Source organism: Panthera onca, chromosome A1, assembly GCF_046562875.1.
Source record: "Panthera onca isolate mPanOnc1 chromosome A1, mPanOnc1 haplotype 2, whole genome shotgun sequence".
NCBI classification, from domain to species: domain Eukaryota; kingdom Metazoa; phylum Chordata; class Mammalia; order Carnivora; family Felidae; genus Panthera; species Panthera onca.
In genome coordinates this window covers 110450180-110472001 of record NC_138339.1, presented here as the reverse complement: position 1 = coordinate 110472001, position 21822 = coordinate 110450180, and the positions used below count along the sequence as shown (strand labels likewise).

The 21822-nt window shown below is 36.5% G+C and overlaps 1 protein-coding gene across 1 annotated transcript in view; it reads left to right on the top strand.

The window, feature by feature from the left end:
* Positions 1-21822, top strand: part of NDUFAF2 (NADH:ubiquinone oxidoreductase complex assembly factor 2) — a 168472-nt gene that overhangs the window by 117625 nt on the left and 29025 nt on the right. The window contains exon 3 of the mRNA XM_078449568.1: positions 4328-4368. Within this exon, the coding sequence (XP_078305694.1) occupies positions 4328-4368 (41 nt within the window). The remainder of the gene's footprint in view (positions 1-4327; positions 4369-21822) is intronic.

The following is a 21822-nucleotide window of genomic DNA, read 5'->3' as shown; positions in this document are numbered from 1 at the left end:
ATTAAAGAAAAAGAATAGTAATAGGCTTGAGCATCCCCAAAATTTTAACTTAAATATGCCAGTTAAATCTAATAATGTCTTTAAGATATGCTCAAGAGTCAGTAATCAGAAAGTGACTCATTTCATAATATATCACTTGAAGAATTTTCACAGTTAAAAAGTAGGGATTCTTGTTTTTATAGATTTTTATAAGATATATACACCCAGAACTGGCAAAGATCATTTTTTAAAAGATGAGGCTTTATTATAGTGTTGTCTTCTCCTTGAGCGAATTAAACAACACATATTTCTAATGTAGTATCTTTTAGATGCAGACTCCTCACAAGCTTTCCATAATTTTAGTTCTGAATGATCACCTCCTGAATCTAGTGATAAATGTTTCATTTACCTTAACCCCTGTTGGCACTGCTTCTAAAAGTATATTAGCCGTTTCCAGTGCTTATAGAAATTTGAAAAATGTATGCTTCACGAAGTATTTTCCTGCTTGCTTCTTCTAGTCCCTTTTAGTGATTAATGGGAACTTTAATTTGCATGCTCACTTTTACGCTTATTATAGTGTGTTATGTTCCAATAAGAGTATTAAAGTTCAATGAAAATTTCATGCATACTAATGAGAATGCAGATGAACACTGATGAAAGAATGCTAGGATCTTAAGACATAAACTTTCCAGTTATCTTGCTAAATTCTATTCAAACAATGGTTACATTATAATGAAGACTGATACAGAATCCACCATACAGATATAATTAGCAATGGCAGAATCATTATATAATTTATAATTGGATCGAGGTTCAGTTCCAGATTGTTATGAGGATAAAAAAAAAGAAATGTAATGATTTGATATTAATGCATATTTTTATTCTTCCTCTTCCTAACCTTTGCCAACCTTCAGCAGGATATTTCCTTTGTTGCATAGAGTGATTGGGAAAGTTAGGGATGATTATATAAATGAGTGATCACATTGAATATTTCCAGCTGTAACCTTTATTGGATACATAGCAGTAAATGGTCCTCAACCATCATCTCAAGAACATTTCAAGTATCTGGTTATTGTAGAATTATACAAATGTATATCAGCAATTGCATTTATTTATCAAGATAAAACTAAGATCTTTTTCCTTGAGCCATTTAAAATAAAGCTAAAGGAAGTCCTATATCTTTCCTTAGAGAATAGTGTGTCCCATGAGGGTAACTATTCTAGGCAGTACTTAATACGTTATCTGAGTTATACTGCATTCTTCTGTGCATGAATTTTATAAACTTATACAAAACAAGTAAACGTTAGAAAACACGTATCAGAGTTTACTCAATCTATTAATTCAGGGATTTTTTTGAAAATTATTTAGATTCTCTTGAAGTATTTTTCTTATTTTAACCTTACAAAGAAATTGGAAATGTTGTTTTATGGACTTATTGATAAGACAGTTTGTTGTTTTAAGTTGTTTTTCTCATGGTGGTAGTTGTTTTAAGTTGTTTTTCTCATGGTGGTAGTAAGTATGCATTGTGCCGTGATATTTTCCAGCATGATCTAAAGCCAACAGTATATGTTCACAGACTCTGGAGTACATGGTCTTCATTAGTAAAAAGTGTAGCAGTTAATAATGATTTTTATTTTAGATATTATGAAAGTGTTTTTGAATCAGGATAGATCATTCTTGATATAAGGCTTATACTTACTGGTTGCCCTACCACAGGGGTTGGCAAACTTTCTTTAAAGGGCCAAGTGATAAGTATTTTAGCCTTTGTGGGCTCTACAAGTGTGGCTATGTGCCAATAGAACCTTATTTACTGACAGTGAAATTTGAATTCTATGTAATTTTCATGTGTCATGAAATATTATTCTTCCTTTGATATTTTTTTCAACCATTTAAAAATGTAAAACAAGTTACAAGCAGAATTTGACTCTCAAGTTGTGTAGTTAGCCATCCCCTGCCCTAGCAGTTGATTTTTCTTAATTAAGTTTTTAATCTAATTTAAAACTGAAGATTTACTGCTTAAAACCTTTTAGAGGTATATGACTTATGTTGAATTATTTTATAAGAAGCTCTATCCTGGGGGAAAAAATGCCGATAAATAAAGCTAAGTAACTTTTATTTTGACCATAAGAAGGCAGTTGAAAATTCCATAAAGCACTCATTTCCTTGATTGCACAGAGGAATCTTGCTATTGCTAAGCTGGGTTTTCTAACACAGGTAAAAATCCCATTACAGCAAATATTTGTGTAGTGGAAATATTTTATAGTGGAAGTATTCGTTCCACAGCTGTATTAAGCACCTACTCTTTTGAGGCATTTAGCCGGTAGAAAAATAAATCTCCCATGGATGCATCTTGCTCCTGACAGCCTTACAAGCCTAATAAGGAATATAAAATCTGTACAACTTGGGGCTAGAAATGGACCAAATAGGAGTGGAAGCTAACGAGAAAGAGAACGCAGGGGCGCCTGGGTGGCTCAGTTGGTTAAGTATCTGACTTCAGCTCAGGTCATAATCTTGCGGTCTGTGAGTTCAAGCCCCACATTGGGCTCTGGGCTAACAGCTCAGAGCCTGGAGCCTGCTTCGGATTCTGTGTCTCCTTCTCCCTCTGTCCCTCCCCCACTCACACTCTATCTCTCTCTGTCTCTCAAAAATGGATAAATGGTAAAAATAAATAAATAAATAAATATTAAAAATTTAAAAAAGAATAAAAAGAATACAGAGAAAAACAACAGGGGTAGAAACTCAGAAGTAGGAGTAGAGAAGATAAAACACTGGAACTATATTAAAAATACTTATATGGGATTAGTGCAAGGCCGACAATTGAATGTTGCTCATTGTACCCCAATAACCATTCAGTACTGGGTTTGTCTGGAGGACAGTTCCTGCCTGGTGCTGTTGCTTGGATGACAAAAGGCAGGCTGGTGGAGCTGGTCTGAATAAAAGGTAGCTGGTAAACAGAGCTCAGGTTTTAGAGCCATTTTAACAAGGGGTTGATTCCCAGGCTGTTGAGTTTAGGCAGATTGCTTAATCTTTCTGAAACTCAGTTTCCCAAACTGTAAAATGGGGTCAGCAATTCTTATTTTCTGACTTGTAATTAAGAGTGCAACCTTTTCTTCCTAGTTTTGTGTTCTTTGCTTGTTGCTAACTGAAATTTGAGAGGCAGCTTAGTAGAATGTGGATATCTTTTGGAGCTAGAAATGGGGACAACTCTGGACTCACATGCTACCATTAGTACTTACTGTATAAATTTGAGACAGTTATTTAATTTCTCTATTAAATAAGGATACCTCACAATTTTGTAATGAAAATTAAATCAACTAAAGTGAGGGGCGCCTGGGTGGCTCAGTCGGTTAAGCATTCGACTTCGGCTCAGGTCATGATCTGACGGTTCATGGATTTGAGCCCCGCGTTGGGCTCTGTGCTGACAGCTCAGAGCCTGGAACCTGCTTCAGACTCTGTGTCTCCTCCTCTCTCTGCCCCTCCCATGCTCATGCTCTGTCTCTCTCTGTCTCTCAATAATAATAAATAAACGTTAAAAAGAATTAACTAAAGTGATCAGTTTTCTACTTTTTAAAGACCAAATTCCTACAATATATTTTCTTGATATATTCTTATAGTCCAAGCTGATACTATTGCTCTTAGGGTTTTTTTTTTCAGCCTATTTTAAAAAATATAGCTGTATTGAATTATAGAGATAATAATAGTTAATAATAATATTAATAATATTAACTTAGACTTAATGCTTACTGTACGCCAGGCTCTGAGCTAAAAATTTGTATATATAACTTCATATACTTTTCACAACTGTTAAATGTAGATATTATTATAATTTATATTTTGCAGATTGGAAATACGATGCTTACAAAATTAAGTAGTTTGCCCCGATTACACAGCTAGTAAGGGATGCAGTCGAGATTTGAACCCAGAAAGGCTGATTCTACTCTCCTAAACACCATCTTCCATGTGATTCATATACACTTCCCTTGAGGCAGCTGGCCCACTTGCTTCCTGTTGCTACAAACATTGAGCACTCAGTGGAAATCAGGCACTTATTAGGTCTGATTTTGGAAATGGAACTGCCTTTCTTTATTGAACTCCCTATGCTCTTGTATTTTTTCAGGACACAAATCATTACCTGACATCGTATATTTGTGTGTTTGTTTTCTGTTCCCCTTCACTAGTATATATTTTGCAGAAGAGGAGAAAATTCATGTTTGGTCCCTCCTTAGATGTCCAGTGCCTAAAATAACATGTAACAGGTGCTCAATAAATATTTGTTTTATGCATGAATAAGTAAAGTGTTTGTGCAAATTATCAAAAATTTACATTTAAGTATTATTTGTCTTTCTAGCTTGGATTAGAGGAAAAAGAAAGACTCCACCTACGATGGAGGTAAGAATACACAACAAAAATATTCAAATAGCATGTATTTATAATGCTGTGTTTCTCAGTTGGGAGTTTACATGAAGCCTCAGAATAAATATTATGCATCTTCCCAGAGTGTTCATTTTACTCCACAGACAAGAATTTAAAACATCTTTATAATAAATGCACAAGTTATATAATATAACATTCAATTCACAGGAATTTTAAAATGAAAAAATACAAATGCAATACAAAATAAAAATATTTTTTAGAAAGTTTAGACTTAAAGCAGCTTACATCAGGATGTTTTGCCTGGTTCCTGGGAGCTGTGTTCTGCTATGGGTGCTTTGGTGGAAAAGTCTGAGAAATACTGAATCTCATGGTTCTATCCAAATCATCCTGTGCTTATTTTTCCCTCAATTTTATATCAAATGTAAAATGTTATAATTTTATATACATTTAACTCTATCATATCTGAAGAAACCTTAAAATACACAATTAGCATGTAACATGGAACACTCAGTATAATAGATGAATTTTTATTTTAAACTTTAAAAACAGTTTTGGTAGCACAGAGAATAAAAAGTATAGCATTGCTGTGGTGTAGTATTTTTAAAACATAGTTATTTCATAATTTTTATTTTAAAACAATATCCTAAAGTGTTCTAAAATTGTTTTGTTAGAATTAAATGTATTCCATAAGAGGAAATTTTCCAAATTGATTAGTATACTGCCTTCTCCTTTTCTTGTGTTTAGGACCTCCCTCTTCTTTTCTCTCCACTTTTCCTTCACTACTACAGCCCTGATGACAACAGAAATGTTGCTCCACCAGTCAGGCCCCACTTGTTGAGAGGTGGGGTACACCAGGGCAGAACTCATGGTGACCCATAAACTGACATACATATGCTCCATTTCTCCTATACTGACCCCATCAGTGTTTGTCAGGCTGGGCTCTGAACAAGCTTATCTCTAAGCCCATTTATAGCTTTGTATGTTACTTCCACTTTTGCCCTGCCTTACTCTTGTCAGATCTTTCTAATATCTGTGAACCTTGGAAATAAAAGGGAAGAAAAAGTCATTGTGATTCAAGATTTAGAAGCATCCCCAGTGGTTTGCAGTGCTAGGAATCATCAAGGAGACCTTCCAATTCCTCTTCACTTGGCCATATTAAGACTTCTTAGTCTCAGAGCTAAAGCAGTTTCTTCTAACCTCAGAATTCTGAAAGCCTTCTTCCATGGAAACACTGATGTGCAAAGTGATTAGATGAAGGCACCTGAACCTATTAGAGCTAAGACACCACCCCTGTAAATTTCAAGTAATCCCAGCATTTCAGACAAGCTCCAATCAGAACAGTGAGATCAAGTCATTCTATCCATGATGCTCACATTCTTGAATATCGGAATAGGAGCCTTCCCTTGCATCTTTTCTAATGTATTATCACTGTCATCCTTCTTTATGCTCTTCTGCATCCTCCACACACACACACACACACACACACACACACACACACACACACTTTCCTCCCTCTTGATCTCTTCCATTGTGTTTCAGAAATTTCTGTTTCTTTGTTAGCAATTTATCCTTAACTTTTAATATTTCCTAGGAACTTTCTCTACCACAAACCTCAACTGAAATCTGCCTGTGTCTGAAAGATAGTGAGCCTCCTTGTGCTCATTTTACCACAACCCACAGAAAGAATGTGGGTTCAACTGTTTCTTTCTTTCCCTTTTCCCTTCCAAAATATTCTTTCATTTTGTGAACCTAGGGGAGAGTAGTAACTTTGTGACCTAAGTATGTTTTTCTCCACCTATTTATAATTTTTGTCTCTCCCAACCTCCAGGCCACTCCCCACCCTGATGGTGAAGATGAGAACCAGACTTAGAGACTTCTTCAATGCCTTCCCAAGTCTTAGCTGTTCAGTTTTTTTTTTACTCCATCCACACTAATATCCATACCTCAAGTGAACAACCACTAATGTAGCCACACCTTAGTTCTTACCATCACCAAACACCATTCTACCACTACAGTTTGTAAACTCTTAAATCCCAGATTCTACATATGTCCGATTAAGAGAAAACTACTTAATTTAAAGTAAGACAAGTTTACAGAAAGCCACAGGAATTAAATATATGGCTTAATGGGTTATTATAAGGTGAATTCCACAAGGTCAGAAATAGAACTTTGTCATCTAATCCAGAATCATGTACTCTGTCATAATACAGCCTCCCCCAAAAGCAACCCTGAACCTTTTGCAGTAAATTTATAAAATTTTATCACCCAAATGTACATTATAGTTTAGAGTTTTACATTTTTTAAAAACTTCATATTTGATTTAAATCTCCATCAATCTCTGTGGTTCTCCTCTATCCCTTTTATTTTCTTATAAATTTGTCTGTTGAAAAACCCAGCCTATTTAACCTGTAGATCTTGCCACAGTTTAGATTTTGTTGATCTTATGTTATTCATGTTCGTTCACGATGTTCCTCTGTCCTCTGTCTTTCCTTCAGTTTGGCACCTGCATCCAGAAGCTGGCTACTCATGTTTGATCTTTTTGTCAAGACTGTAGAAAATGTTTGGCAAGACTGTGGGAGAGCATATCTGGTTGTCCCTCTTTTTGTGATTTGCACAGTTGCTTATGCTTCATACCTATGTCACTTCATTGGAAACAACCTCCTAATCTTGCATGTCTGTTAAAACTAGTTAGTTTTCAAGATGCTACCAGCATTTGAGCTCTCTACATTTTTTTCAAATCTCTTAGTGAACTCCCACCCCCAAATAGACTTCTGTCTCTTCTACCTGTACGCTACGGCTAAAGGTTAGCTAGTAACAATTAGAGTGCCATTTATAGTAGTGTCAGAAAATATTAAATACCCTGATATAAATTAAGCAAAATATATGCAAGACATGTACACTTAAAACTACAGAATGCTGTCGAGAGAAATTGAAGAAGACCTAAATTAATGGAGAGAAATATCTGTTCGTGGGTTGGAATATTTAATTGCTAAGACGTTACTTCTCCCAAATTGATCTGCAGCAGCAAAGCTTATACTTTATCATGCATCACCATCACCAGGAAGGCTTGTTAAAACACAGATTGCAGGTCCCAGCCCCAGAGTGGTTGATCCACTAGGTCTTAGGGTGAGGCTTGAATATTTTCATTGCATCAAGATCCTTGGTGATACTAATGCTGCTGGTCAAGAGCCCATGCCTTGCAAACCACTGGTGTAGAGAGTTAGTCAAATAAAAATTAAGTTAAAATTCCACCAGACTTGTAGAAATCAAGATATAGATGAATTCTAAAATATATTTGAAAATGCAAAGGCCCTAAAGTAGCTGAAAGCAATCATGAAAAAGGAGATTAAAAATTAAAGAACTTACACTGTCTGGCACTAAGACTTACTCTAAAACTGTAGTAATGAGGTACTGGGATAAGGATATATAAATAAATGAATGGAAAAGAATAGAGAATCCAGGGGCGCCTGGGTGGCTCAGTCGGTTAAGCGTCCGACTTTGGTTCAGGTCATGATCTCACAGTTTGTGGGTTTGAGCACCACATTGGGCTCTGTGCTGATGGTTCAGAGCCTGGAGCCTGCTTCAGATTCTGTGTCTCCTTCTGTCTCTGCCCCTCCCCCACTTGTGCTCTGTCTCTCTCTGTCTCTCAAAAATAAATAAATGTAAAAAAAAGAATAGAGAATCCAGAAGTAGACACCATACAGCCAATTGGCTTTGACAATGGCACCAAAGGAACACAATTACAAATGGAAAGACTTTTCAACAAATGGTGTTAGAATAACTTAATGTCCACATGGAAAAAATAAAGATCCCTACCTGACATCATGTGCCAGTATTAATTCAAGATGGAACATAGACTAAACATAAAAGCTAAAACTTAAAATCCTTCTAGAAGAAACCATAGTGGAATATTTTCACAATTTTGGGGTAAACAAGAGATAGCGCTATCCAGAAGGGAGAAGCATTGATCATTTGAACTTAATCAAAATTAAAACTAAGCTTCTCAAAAAATAACATTAGCAAAGCAGTAAACTGGGAGAAAATAATCACAGTGTATGTATTTGACAAGACTCGTATCCAGACTATACAAAGAACACCTCAACTCAATGATTTAAAAGAAAAGAAGGCAACGCTAATAAAAATTGGGTAAAAATCTTGAACAGTCACTTTATAAAATACAAGAATGAGCACTAAGCCTATGAAAAGATACTCACCATCTCTAGTCATCAGGGAAACCACAATGAGATGCCACTCTACTAGACACACAAGAAAAGAGCTAAAATTCAAAAGATTAACAATAACTAGAGCAACCATACCTTTCATGTAGTACTGGTTGTTGTAAAAATAATGCAACCACATTAAAAAACTGGCTGTTTTTTATAAAATCAAACACATCTACCCTCTGACACCAGTTTTTTTTTCTCCTGGCCCCTTTCAAGTCTGAGGGAATAAATATTTAGGCATATTTCTTGGGAAGCTCTGTCCGAAAGAAGGTCTAGTTGCCTGGCAGACCATGAATGGCCTCCTGATTTGTGCCCAGCCCACGTTTTCTTACTTTCCTCCTTCTGCTTGTTATACCCACTCAACTCTACAAGAACTCCCTACTGTTTCTCAGGTTTCCTGTCTTTTCCCTCTCTCATCAGCTGGCACACTTCTGCTTGTGCTTAGTTCCCTTTAAAGTTCTTTGATGGGATTCTTTGATTCCCTTTAAAATTCCTCGACTGTTTGCTCAACTTTTCATCGTGTAGAGTTAATCGCTCCTATCTAATTAGAACTGTACTGCCATGTACAGCTGTGTAGCTCTTTGAGTTCAGTATTATAACTCTCTGTTTTATTTTTCCATCTTTCTGACTATAGTATGATCTGTATGGCACAAGACATATTTGTTTGTATGTCACAGATACCTAACACAGAGCCTGATTAATTATTTGATAAGCTTTTGTTGACAGAATTGGAAATCTCATTGCCATGTAAGTGTATTTCATGGTCTCCATGCAGAGTTTGAATTTCCAACAACCCACTGTAAAATGACCTGATAAAACTGAACATATTTTGAATTTGAGCATTGCCTGTACTGTATTGTTACTGTTGGTTGCCAATATAGTAAAGCACCTATTCGTCAGTGTGGTACAAGTTGAATTAATATTTCACAAAATTAATGAGGTAGACTTTTCCTAGTGATGACCATATTCCATTTGAAGTCACGTATAGCAAATATTTTTAAATATTTCTTCTTCTTTCGTACTGACAGAACAGTAGGAAACAAAGTTTTCTGTTGTAAAAAGTAAATAAATGTATTGCCAAATATTGACAAAATACATGACTCAGCAATAGGTTTACAGACACTAGAAGAAAGCTATAATATTGGACCTCACCTATTTCATTTTTAATACATATACTCCATAAAAAAAGGAAGAGAAAATTCTAGAAGCCAGTAGAAATGGAGATGGTGATGCTGTAGTCAAATGAAAGGTTGGGGTAGCTAGGTGGGATAATACTTAACAGTAATTCCTTTACTTGACTGTGTTCTCAGATCTGACCTAGAAGCTCCAAAGAGTCACTTTTGTCCATGTCCAAGGTGATTTGGCTCTAAAAGATATCACAATGACTAAAAGATAAATATGTGAGTTTAAAATAGTTGCCAGAATTCCAATCTGTTAATTTACAATAGAAATTCAATTAGCACAGGAAAAAACAGTAGGTTACCTGGTAAGTATGACATTAGGATAAAGGGAGTTAAGTAAAATAAATGTTTAATTGCATCAGGGCTATAACTGCCTATTGTGTCCATCTCACAATAGGGATAATCTGACCCATAGGAATGGAAATATTTAAATAGAATTGGCCACAGTTCCTAACATCTGTCTCTATACTAGGAATAACCTTATGATTTGGAATAGTAAAAATTGCCATGTGCTGGTTGAGACTTTTGCTTTCAGGGATGCTGTTTTTATGGACTGCCAGCATTTGTCTCTGTGATCTCTTCTTTTCTTTGCTTCCCCATTCTGACTGACATATTATTTCTTTTGCTATTACAGTGGTTACATTATGATCAAATGTTGCTGACCCTGCAGATGTTCTTTAGTTTATTCTTTTCACATCACTGTTCTGACCTGTAAGATGTTGATCTTACAGTTCAATTTTTAGAAAAAAATCTTATTTCTGAATTCTTTTTATAAAGTTTTATTTTTAAGTAATCTCTACACCCAACATGGGACTCGAACTCATGACCCCAAGGTCAAGAGTCGCATGTTCCACCAACTGAACCAGCATGTGCCCCTTACTTATGAATTCTTGAGTCCCATTTCACCATTGTCTCCAAGTAACTGACACTTATTGCTTGAGTTCTCAGTACCCAGTATTATTATGTTCATTTTAGAAGTTACAAAATTGAAATGTCTTTTAAAATGGATATTTTGCATATGTAACCCCACTTTCCTGCTGCCTTAAATTGCAAAGATGGATTTTGGACCCCTACCTCAAACCTCACACTCACTTCTGGTTATGAAGTGGAAATGGATAAGAATATTGCAACATGTTCATATAGTAGGTTACAGCATGATTCATTAAAAATAAATAAACTAGGGCTGCCTGGGTGACTCAGACGGTTAAGCATCCATCTCTTGATTTTGGCTCAGGTCATAATCTCATAGTTTGTGGGTTCCAGCACTGCATCAAGCCCTGTGCTGACAGCATGGAGCCTGCTTGAGATTCTCTCTCTCTGCCCTTCCCCTGCTTTCTCTCTCTCTCTCTCTCTCTCTCAATAAATAACCTTAAAAAAATGAATGAACTAGAGCCACATTTATCAATGGGGATAAATCTCAGAAACATGATGTCAAACAAAAAGAGCAAGTTACAGAAGATTTCATACAGTACAATACTATTTATATAAAGTTTGAAAGCAAGGAAAGATTAATGGACCGTCAAGTAAAGTTAGCAAGTTAAACTCTGAGTTTACTTTTTCTTTGCAAGCCTAATGAAAACAACAGCAAAGGGATTTGTTTTAAAAAGCATAAACCTATAAGGTCAAAGAAATTGAAGAGACAAAAACAGCAACAGTGTTTTAGAAGCTGGAAAGCAGACGAACAGGTGGTAACAGATTTAGCAAAATGGAGAATGGCTTCTCATCCAGCAGAGAAGAAAGCCCAGAAGCAACCAGGTTTATATCACAGAACCTCAGAATGTTCAGTAATTGGCAGTGCCAGGAAATTCTAAAAGTGGAGTTGAGGCTGGTGCTAAAAACAGTAACTTAGTTGAAAATCTGCTTAAGAAGCAATTAGATGCTAACCAGTAAATTGTAGGTGCAATAATAGAGTTGGAAAATCACCATTTTTCAGTGATCATTGTAATAGCTTATTCAGGGAAAAATTATTAGTGGGTGCTAAAACCATTGGGTCAAATTTTGTTGGGAAACACAATATTTACATGATCTCAGGGCACCTGGGTGGCTCAGTTGGTTATATCTGCCTTCAGCCCAGGTCATGATCTCACAGTTCGTGGTTTCAAGCCCCGCATGGTGCTCTGCACTGACAGCATGGAGCCTGCTTCGGATCCTCTGTCTCCCACTCTCTCAGCCCCTCCCCCGTTCTCTTTCTCTCTCTCTCTCAAAAATAAAATAAACATTTAAAAAAAGATATTTACATGATCTCAAGGTATCTCCCAACAGATTGCTTATTAATTTCAAAGGGAAAAAAAAAGGTATACTTAGAGTAGACAAATCTAGTGGATACCACCTTAAACAAGTAGGACAGACTTCATATGTGTGCCTCCTTGTATAATGCACTGAGAATAAGGTAATATTTATGTTGTATTTCTTCAAATACAGAACCCTAATCTAATCATGAGGGCAAAGCCAGAAAACCTAAATTGGAACACATGTCATTAAACACCAGATGGGTCATGTTAGTGTTATGAACAACAAAGAAAGACTGATCAACACGACAATTAAATGTAATATGTGACCCTGGATTGGGGAAAAAACTTAGCCATAAAGGACAGTATTGGGGTAATTAGTAAAATTTGAACATGAACCATATGTTAAATAATAGCACTGTATCAGTGTTAAGTCTTCTGGGAAAAAAAAAAAAGAGAGAAGGATGCTATTAAATTCTTTTTGTGAAAGTCTGAAAACCCAGCAACTTCTCTCCCATTTGAAAACTGGGAGTTTATTTATGGAAAGTTTATTTATTTATCCAGACAAATTTGAGTGAAGAGGTACCAGTCAGAAAAGAGAGTGATTAAAGGAACATATACTTACTGAACTTAACAAATGAGGTTGAGTTAAAGCTAAGTACATCGACAATAAATAGAATTTACTTATTATTTCCAAGAAAAACAGAACTTAGGTAGGAAAAAGAAAAATCCTAGTATACTAGATAACTTACTTGTTATAGTGTTTATTCATAATATAAATATTGAATATTGATCTATAACTATTTGGAGAGTATTCAGTCTCAAGAAGGATGAGGTAAATCCTCACTTTCTTTTTTTTTTTAAGTTTATTTTGAGAGAGAGAGAGAGAGAGAGAGAGAGAGAGAGAGTGAGTGTGAGGGCAATTGGGGGAGGGGCAGAGAGAGGAGGAGATAGGGAATCCCAAGCAGGCTTCAACACTGTCAGTACAGTGCCCCATGCGAGGCTCGAACTCATGAATCATGATATGGTGACCTGGGCTAAAGTAAGACACTTAGATGACTGAGCCGCCCAGATGCCCCATAAATCCTCATTTTCAGTAATAAGTCAATATACAGTGCTTAAAATTGGAAAGTAAAGAAGTAGTAACACAAAAACGTTTTTAGATATCGTGGAGGATTTAGGAGCAGAGTCTTCCTTTATAGCTGTCAAACAGTTTCTCAGCTCCCTTGTTTGGCCTGGGCCATAACCAGAAGCATCATTTGAAAGCATATCATAAATATTTTAGAACAATGTAGCCCTATAAGTTATGTGAATATATAATTTTTATTTAAAGAGAAGAATTTTGAAAAACATACGTGATGCTGTAGATGAGAGGTAGCAAAGTTTTTCTTCAGAGCACCGTATAGTAAATATTTCAGGTGTCGTGAGACACGGTCTCGTTGTTCCTGTTCCTAACTCTGCCATGGTAGTGTGAAAGCAGTTATAGACTACATATATGAGTGAGTGTGGCTATGTGCGGTGTAACTTTATTTATAAAACAAGTGGTGGGTGGATCCAAGTTTGCTAACCGCTCCTACTGATTACTGGTTTTCAAATTGGCATACCTCTACCCCTGAGAACACGAAGATGTCCAGTGGGATATGCGGGTATGGATGGCCTTAAAGAAACTAATTTCCGTATTCTCTCTTTCCATATGTCATCTTTCCTAAAAACGATCTGTCTGAGAACTCTTTCTGGTCTGCCAGTTCTCCTTTTTGACATCTTTCGTAATCATCTGTCTCCCACTTTTCAAAAGAAAAGCTTACCCCTTGTCCTTGCTAAATCTTACTGTGGTGCATTGCCTTGGGGTTTAAAAATCTCCAGGGCACCAAACAGAGACTACTGGAGAGTGAATTTCTCCTGAGGGATAGTCTCTTGAGACTAAACCAGAGAAATCTTCAGTAAAAATTACTGAACGGGGCAGCACATTATTTCAGCCAGCTGACAAACTCATGGCAAGGATCCATGCCTTCTAGTTTCTTTGTCCACCTAGATAACCATTTATCTATCTTAAAATTAAAATCCACAAGTGAGAAAGTTGTCATAGAGACACATAATAATACATTTATTTGAATTTAAAAATTAAGTTAGACTTCTGACAGAGAAGTCAGATTTGGCTGATTGGGTTTGACAATGAGGACTGGCTTTGCCAATTAAGTTATACGGCTATATTTTCCATAAATTGAGTAAGTTAAACTGCAGCTCCAAGGCTTTGACAAAAACATATTTAGAGGATGCATTCAATATGCAATAAACTTGAAAATACATCTTGTGCCATTATTTAAGTGTCAATTTAAACGTGCAAGATGGTAGATAGTTTTCAAAGGTCTTAGGAGATAAGTGTGCAAAACAAAGAGGAAATCACTGCTGCTGTTGTTTATGGGTATATAAACATGCAGTGGGGTGCCTGGGTGGCTCAGTCAGTGTGCGATCCAGCCCTGCATCAGGGGGCTCTGTGCTGGGCATGGAGCCTGCTTGAGATTCTCTCTCTCTCCTTCTCCCTCTGTCCTTTCCCTGCTTGTGCTCGCACATGTGCTCTCGCTCGCTCGCTCTCTCTGTCTCTCTCTCAAAACATAAGAATAAAGATGTAATAAAAGTGTTAAAAACATGCATGAGGGGCACCTGGGTGGCTCAGCCGGTTAAGAGTCCGACTTTGGCTCAGGTCACGATCTCATGGTTCGTTTCCTGAGTTAGAACCCCACGTCAGGCTCTATACTGACAGCTCAGAGCCTGGAGCCTGCTTCAGATTCTGTCTCTGTCTCTGTCTCTTTGCCCCTCCTCTACTTGCTCTCTGTCTCTCTCTCAAATATAAAACATAAAAATAAATAAAATAAAATAAAATAAAAACACATGAAAATGATAGACAAGAAATTGAGAGTAGTTGTTACCTCTGGGGAAGGAGAATTTGGGGGGAGGGGTCACAGAGTGTTTTATGGATCATATCTGTAGTGTTTTATTTCTCAAGCTGTATGTTGGTCATATCTGTACTGCTTTATCTGTGGTATTTTAATTCTTAAGTTGATTATAGCTATAGTATTTTGTTTCCTAAGCTGGATATTGGCCACTTAGATATATGTAATATTATTAACTATATTTATACACTTGAAATATTTTATTAAAAAATAATACAATGTGTGGAAATTAAGAAACAAAACAGATGAACATAAGGGAAGGGAAGGAAAAACAAAATATGATAAAAACAGAGAGGGAGGCAAACCCTAAGAGCCTCTTGAATACAGAGAACAAACTGAGCGTTGTGGAGGGGTACTGGGTGGGGGATGGGCTAAATGGGTGATTGTCATTAAGGAGGGCATTTGCTGGTATGAGCACTGGGTGTTATATGTAAGTGATGAATCACTAAATTCTACTTCTGAAACCAATATTATACTATATGTTAATATGAATTTAAATTAAAAAAAAGAATACAATGAAACCTTGTAATCGTATATTTTAAGACAACGTATTGGGTTCCTGATACAAAAATAAGATATCTAGAATAACCTGAAAAGTGAAATACTTGAAATTCTAAAATACTGAAGGCACTTAAGAAGTTATCATAGCAATATGCATAAAAAACAATCATCGTAGCTTAAGTTTTGGAATTCCTTGTTAAAACCTGAATGCTTGTATATTTTTATTATTCATTTAGTTACTTAACAAGCACCTGATATGTGCCTAATAGCTAACATAGTTTCCTTATAGATTTCTGTTGTACATACCAACCTGTCCTAGATATAAACTCTGTTCAATTATGTTTAGATTCAGTTTTTAGTTTTCTTTTTATTTCCTCTGCAAAAGTCAATTAGTCTGATTCTTTGAGGTCGCAAGGGAAAAACATTCACATATTGCCTTCAGAAATTAGATTTTATTGCAAGTTTACACAGGGAGCATTATGTCTTCAGTTATGTAGTCATTCTGGGATCTTTGGTTTCCCAGACTGGAAAGGATATATCCTTGAACTTGATCAACATCCCATTCTTTATTCACCTACTAGCATTTCTATCTCCCCAAAGAAGATGTATCTGGATGGGTTGACCACCATCCGCAGTGAAAAGTTCCGTCGGGTGGAGTTATGCCAGTCATTTCACCTCCCTCATGCCTAAAACTGTGTGCTTCTTTTGGCTAGGCACAGCAACTCCCCATTCAGGAGCGCCTGAAGCCCTGCAGTTTATACCTGCCAGTGGAGTTATTGCACACTTCTATGAGTCTGGCACGACCAGAGTTATGACTTTACTTGGTTTATCATCCTTTATTTGATTAAAAAATTAATGTAACAATGTTACTGGGCACCTGGGTGGCTTAGTCGGTTAAGCATCCGTCATCAGCTCAGTTCATGATCTCATCGTCCATGATTTCGAGCCCACATTGGGCTCTGTGCTGACAGCTCAGAGCCGGAAGCCCGCTTCAGATTCTGTGTCTCCATCTCTGTCTGCTCCTTCCCTGCTCATGCTCTGTCTCTCTCTTTATTTCAAATATAAACATTAAAAAAAAATTTTTTAATAAAAAATTAATATAACAATTTTAAAAATAGAAATAGTAAAATACCCCAAATCCTATAGTTGGTTGCACAATTCAACTTTAACAAGTTATTCATACATTGGTATGTTATTTTAATTTCGGTATACTTTTTATTTTGTATACTGACATTTTCACTTAACTATCATAATAAATGAATAAAAACAAGCACTTGAAACTCAATGACATAACACTTAGAAATGACTTTTCTACATACCTTTTTTGGTATTGACCTCTAGCTTTGTAAAAAAAGGTGATATAAAATTTGCCATGCTTCCCTAGAAAAAATGTGGTAGGAAATGAAAGTAAATCTTGAGCATTTCAAGCTTGTCAGAGTCTATACTCAACCATAAGCTAGTGTGTCTCCCTAACTGGAGGTATTTATTTATTAACTGTGCAAGAAATTTTTATGCTAGTTTGTGTTAATTTTTTTGGTTTTCCAAATATTGATTTTAAGTAGGTCTTGCTAAACATTATCTCAAACTTCAAGCATCCCACCTTTCTTATTCTAAAAGGATTGCTTCTCTTTTTTTAATGTTTATTTATTTATTTTGAGAGAGAGAGAGAGAAAGGGGGGGAAGGGGCAGAGAGAGAGAGGGAGAGAGAGAATTCCGAGCAGGCTCTATACTGTCAGCACAGAGCCTAATGTGGGGTTGGAACTCACAAACCTGTGAGATCATGACCTGAGCCAAAACCAAGAGTAGATGCTTAACTGACTGAGCCACCCAGGAACCCCTAAAAGGATTGCTTCTTAAATGCCTCCTTACAAAGCCGAGGTCTGAGTTTGAGCTTCATTTATCCTTAGCACATTTTTTCCTTCTATTTTGACCTTTTATCTGACTTTTAAAGTGCAGAACGTAAAAGGGTTTTTTTTAAGTTGTATATAAATAGATTGCCATTATTTATTATTTTTAGATATGCTTATGCTCAGTGTCTTATGAGATTCATCATAACTTACTGGGTGCATATTAAACACTATACAGAATTTGTTCTGAATAGTTAACCTTCTGAGTCACATCATCAGTTACTAAGACAAGTCCCATTTAGGTGTTAAAACTGGGCTTACACCCAGTGAAAAATGGTTAAGGGAGTTAAAATGAGGGCAGGTTTGTATTTTTTTTTAAATTCACACCTTTCTCGGTTATCTTACCAAAACAATTTCTTATGATATTCCTCTTATTCTTCCATGTTGAAGAAATAATGATTATCTTCACAATCTAAATTTCAAGAAAAATAAATTGTTACTGATTACTTTTATCAGATGTAAATTGATTTCTTTAAATAATGGTGTTTAGGAAGATTATATTGGTTTTATTTGTGATGTACCCTCTAGGATATCAAGCCACTGTTGATTGTCACAGTTAGGCATGCCAGATTTTATTCTCAAATATTTATTATGACAGTGACAAAATACTGTACTAATTTGCTAAGTGTATGTTGTTGCTATGGTAATAAGAAATTAGGCATTTTTTATAACTTTTCTGATATACATATGTTCACTGTGTTTCATGTATTCAAATATACTTAATTTCCTTCTGAAATATCACATTCTGTTGCCATTGTGATACTTTTTTTTTTTTTTTTTTTTTTTTTTTGCTGTTTTTCTACAACTTGAACAAACGGATGTGTCATCTAGGGTAGGGTTTTTCAATTTATGCAATACATTAGTGGGTTGTGAAATCAACTTAGTGGGTTATAACCATTTTTTCTTTTTAACAGAGTAGAAAAAATACACAATAGGAAATACTAACAGTATTGTTTTATGAAATTCTTATTTCACATACGCACATATGTTCATGTACTGTATTTCTTATTGTGGTGGCTTATTTTTATGGGTCAACTTGAGTAGGCCACAGCACCTGTGGTCAAACACTAGTCTAGATTTTGCTGTGAAGGAACTGTTTAGATGAGATGAACATTTAAATGAATAGACGTTGAGCAAAGCAGATTACCCTCCATAATGTGGCTGGGCCTCATCCAATCAGTTGAAGACCACAAGAGAAAAGAGACTGACCTCCTCTGAGAAAGAGGGGATTCTGCCTGCAGACTCCTTTGGACTCAAGCAACATTAACTCTTCCCTGGGTCTCCAGTCTACCAGCCTACCATGAAGATTTGGACTTCTTAACCTCCACAATTATGTGAGTCAATTCCTTAAAATTAATCAGTCCCCCCCATATATATACATATATCCATACATATATATATAAATACATACATACACATATATATAAATATACACACATACATTCATACACATGTTATTGGTTCTGGTTTTTTTTGACAACCCTAATATACTTACTAAAGGTCATAGTACAAAAAGTTGAAAATTACTCATCTTGACAGTAGTTTTTTTAAAGCTTATTTATTTATTTTGAGAGAGACAGTGCAAGTGGGGAAGGGGCAGAGAGAGAGGGAGAGAGGGAAGAACCCAAGCAGGGTCCACACTGTCACCACAGAGCCCGAGGTGGGGCTCTAACTCATAAACTGTGGAATCATGACCTGAGCCAAAACCAAGAGTCGGCCACTTAACCGACTGAGTCACCCTAAATCTTGACAGTAGTTTTTTAACCTAGTGAACTGGTGTGTGTAAAATGCTTAGCCAATGTGTAGCTCAAAATAGATATTAAATAAGTGATAGCTGCTGTTATTTTATAATTTTTACTTATTATTTAAAGTCCATAAGAATCCTAATTTGATGAGAAGTTATATAGAAATATTTCTAACTTATCCACTCATTTAAACTCTTTTTTTAAAGGACTAATCTGTGTTTGAGAATAATATTTGGTATTTTGAATGTTTGCTCTATAGAAATTATCATGAAATTTTCTGCTTTGTTTCCCTCTCCCCATTTATGTGGTCTATGAGCTTCCTATATTTTTTCCACCATAATATTCCAAACAGTTCAATATATTTGAATTTTTGAAAAGATAGTCTTTGTCTGTAATTCAAGATTATTTGATATTCTCAATCTCAATGCACTAAGGGACAGACATATAAGAAACTGTTACCGGGGCGCCTGGGTGGCACAGTCGGTTAAGCTTCCGACTTCAGCCAGGTCACGATCTCACGGTCCGTGAGTTCGAGCCCCGCGTCAGGCTCTGGGCTGATGGCTCGGAGCCTGGAGCCTGTTTCTGATTCTGTGTCTCCCTCTCTCTCTGCCCCTCCCCCATTCATGCTCTGTCTCTCTCTGTCCCAAAAATAAATAAAAAACGTTGAAAAAAAAAAAAAGTAAAAAAAAAAAAAAAAAAGAAAAGAAACTGTTACCACATACCTCTTGAGCCCTCCCTCACATGCTCTTGTCCTGCTTTACTCCAGCCTAGCTGCAGCCACCATCTGTCTTAGGTATAATCTCACTACAGCTCTGCTGAGTAACTTTAGCTTCCTACTTTGACACTGTAGCATGGGATGCTTGTGGGGAGTCAGCCTGGAAATGTGAGAGGATTAACACACCAGGTAACCCTTGACCCGTGAGGGATAGGAACTAATGGATAAACACTCCCTGTCTGCCCCTTGGGCAAATGGGTCAAGCACATTGAAACAGTTCGGACACATTCAACATTACTCCTTAGAAGGTTCCAGCAGGAATTGGGCCCCAATGTCCAGAGCACTGACCAGAGCATACCTCTGTTTGTTTTTCTTCCCTGTTTCACTCTTTCCAGTATCTTGCTCTTCTTCCTTGGAATCACTTGTTCAGCATCAGCTTTATGAAAACCAGAATTGTTGTCTTAACAGACAAACTGGAGCCCAAAATTGAAATTGTCACTACCTAGTAATTAAATTCAGCAGGCCAACTGATTTTGTAACATGAGTGCACATTGGTCCTTTTGGCACAAAAGGATATGTCTTTAGAAATATTAAAGAAAGGGACACCTCGGCGGCTCAGTCTTTTGAGCATCCGACTTCAGCTCAGGTCATGATCTTGTATCTCATGAGTTCAAGCCCCACATCAGGTTCACTGCTGTCTGTGCAGAGCCTGCTTTGGATCCTCTGTCCCCCTTTCTCTGCCCCTCCCCCCCCACTTATGCTCTCTCAAGAATAAATAAAACATTTTAAAAAAAGAAATATTAAAGAGAAAGAGTGTATGTATGTCTATCAGATGTACTTGAAAATTTTGTGACCCAGGAGCATCTTAATGGGATGAAATTCTGTGCTGTCATTCAGTACTTACCCAGGTACTTGACAGACCCTGAGATTAATTTTTCAACAACAGCTTGACTTGGCCTATAAGTATAATTGAAGCTTAACTCTGGAAGAGTCTAATGATTTTCTTTCCTAGTAAGAATCCTGATTGTATTTTTCTAGTTTGATAATAGAGTGGCCGTCTTACTGCTGCCCATTAGGGATTAGAAGCAGGCATCTCCTCTCCATTTGAAACACTGCTAACAAACTGACGCTCTGCAGAAGCATGTCTTAGATTATCTAACGTCTTGATCCTTTCAAAAGTATGGCTGAGGGAAATTATGTCTAAAGAAGATCTTCTAGGATAGAACTTCCCAGCTGTTGAGCCAGACCTCTATAGAGATGTGCCCACAATACTGATGCTCTTAGTCCTCCAGTGGCCACTTACTTCCTGTTGTGAAAAACCTGGGGAAGAACTACCTAAGGCCTCAGTGTGCAATCGAAATATATTAGCCACATATTTAACTTTAAATTTTCTACGAGCCCCATTGGAAAAAGTAAAAAGAAATAAGTGAAATTAATTTTAATAATGTATTTCAGTTAGCCCAGTATATCAAAATATTATCAATTCAGTATGTAACCAATATAAAAACTAGTTAGTGAGATATTTTATATTTTTAATGCTAATCTTTGAAATCCAGTATTTATCCTACATTTATAGCCTATCTTTTTTTTTTTTTTTTTTGTAAGCATTTATTTTTGAGAGAGAGAGACAGAATCCGAAACAGACTCCAGGCTCTGAGCTGTCAGCACAGAGCCCAGTGCAGGACTTGCACCCACGAACTATGAGATCATGACCTGAGCCGAAGTCAGGTACTTAACCGACTGAGCCACCCAGGCACCGCTACACTTTTCACACTAGCCACACATCAGGTTGTCAGTGACCACCAGCGACCACCATTGAACAATGCAGATCTAAGGGATGTACTAGCCACCTAGTGTATCAAGTGAAATCATCCAACATATAGCACCCCCATCTAAGTTGGGCTTTTGATTAATAAGTAAAAAGTCTAGAAGATAATCACTTCTACGTCTGTTTAAAAATGATTACTGAAAATATTGGTCATTTTGCTCTTTACCTCTTATTTAAGAATTATTGAAAA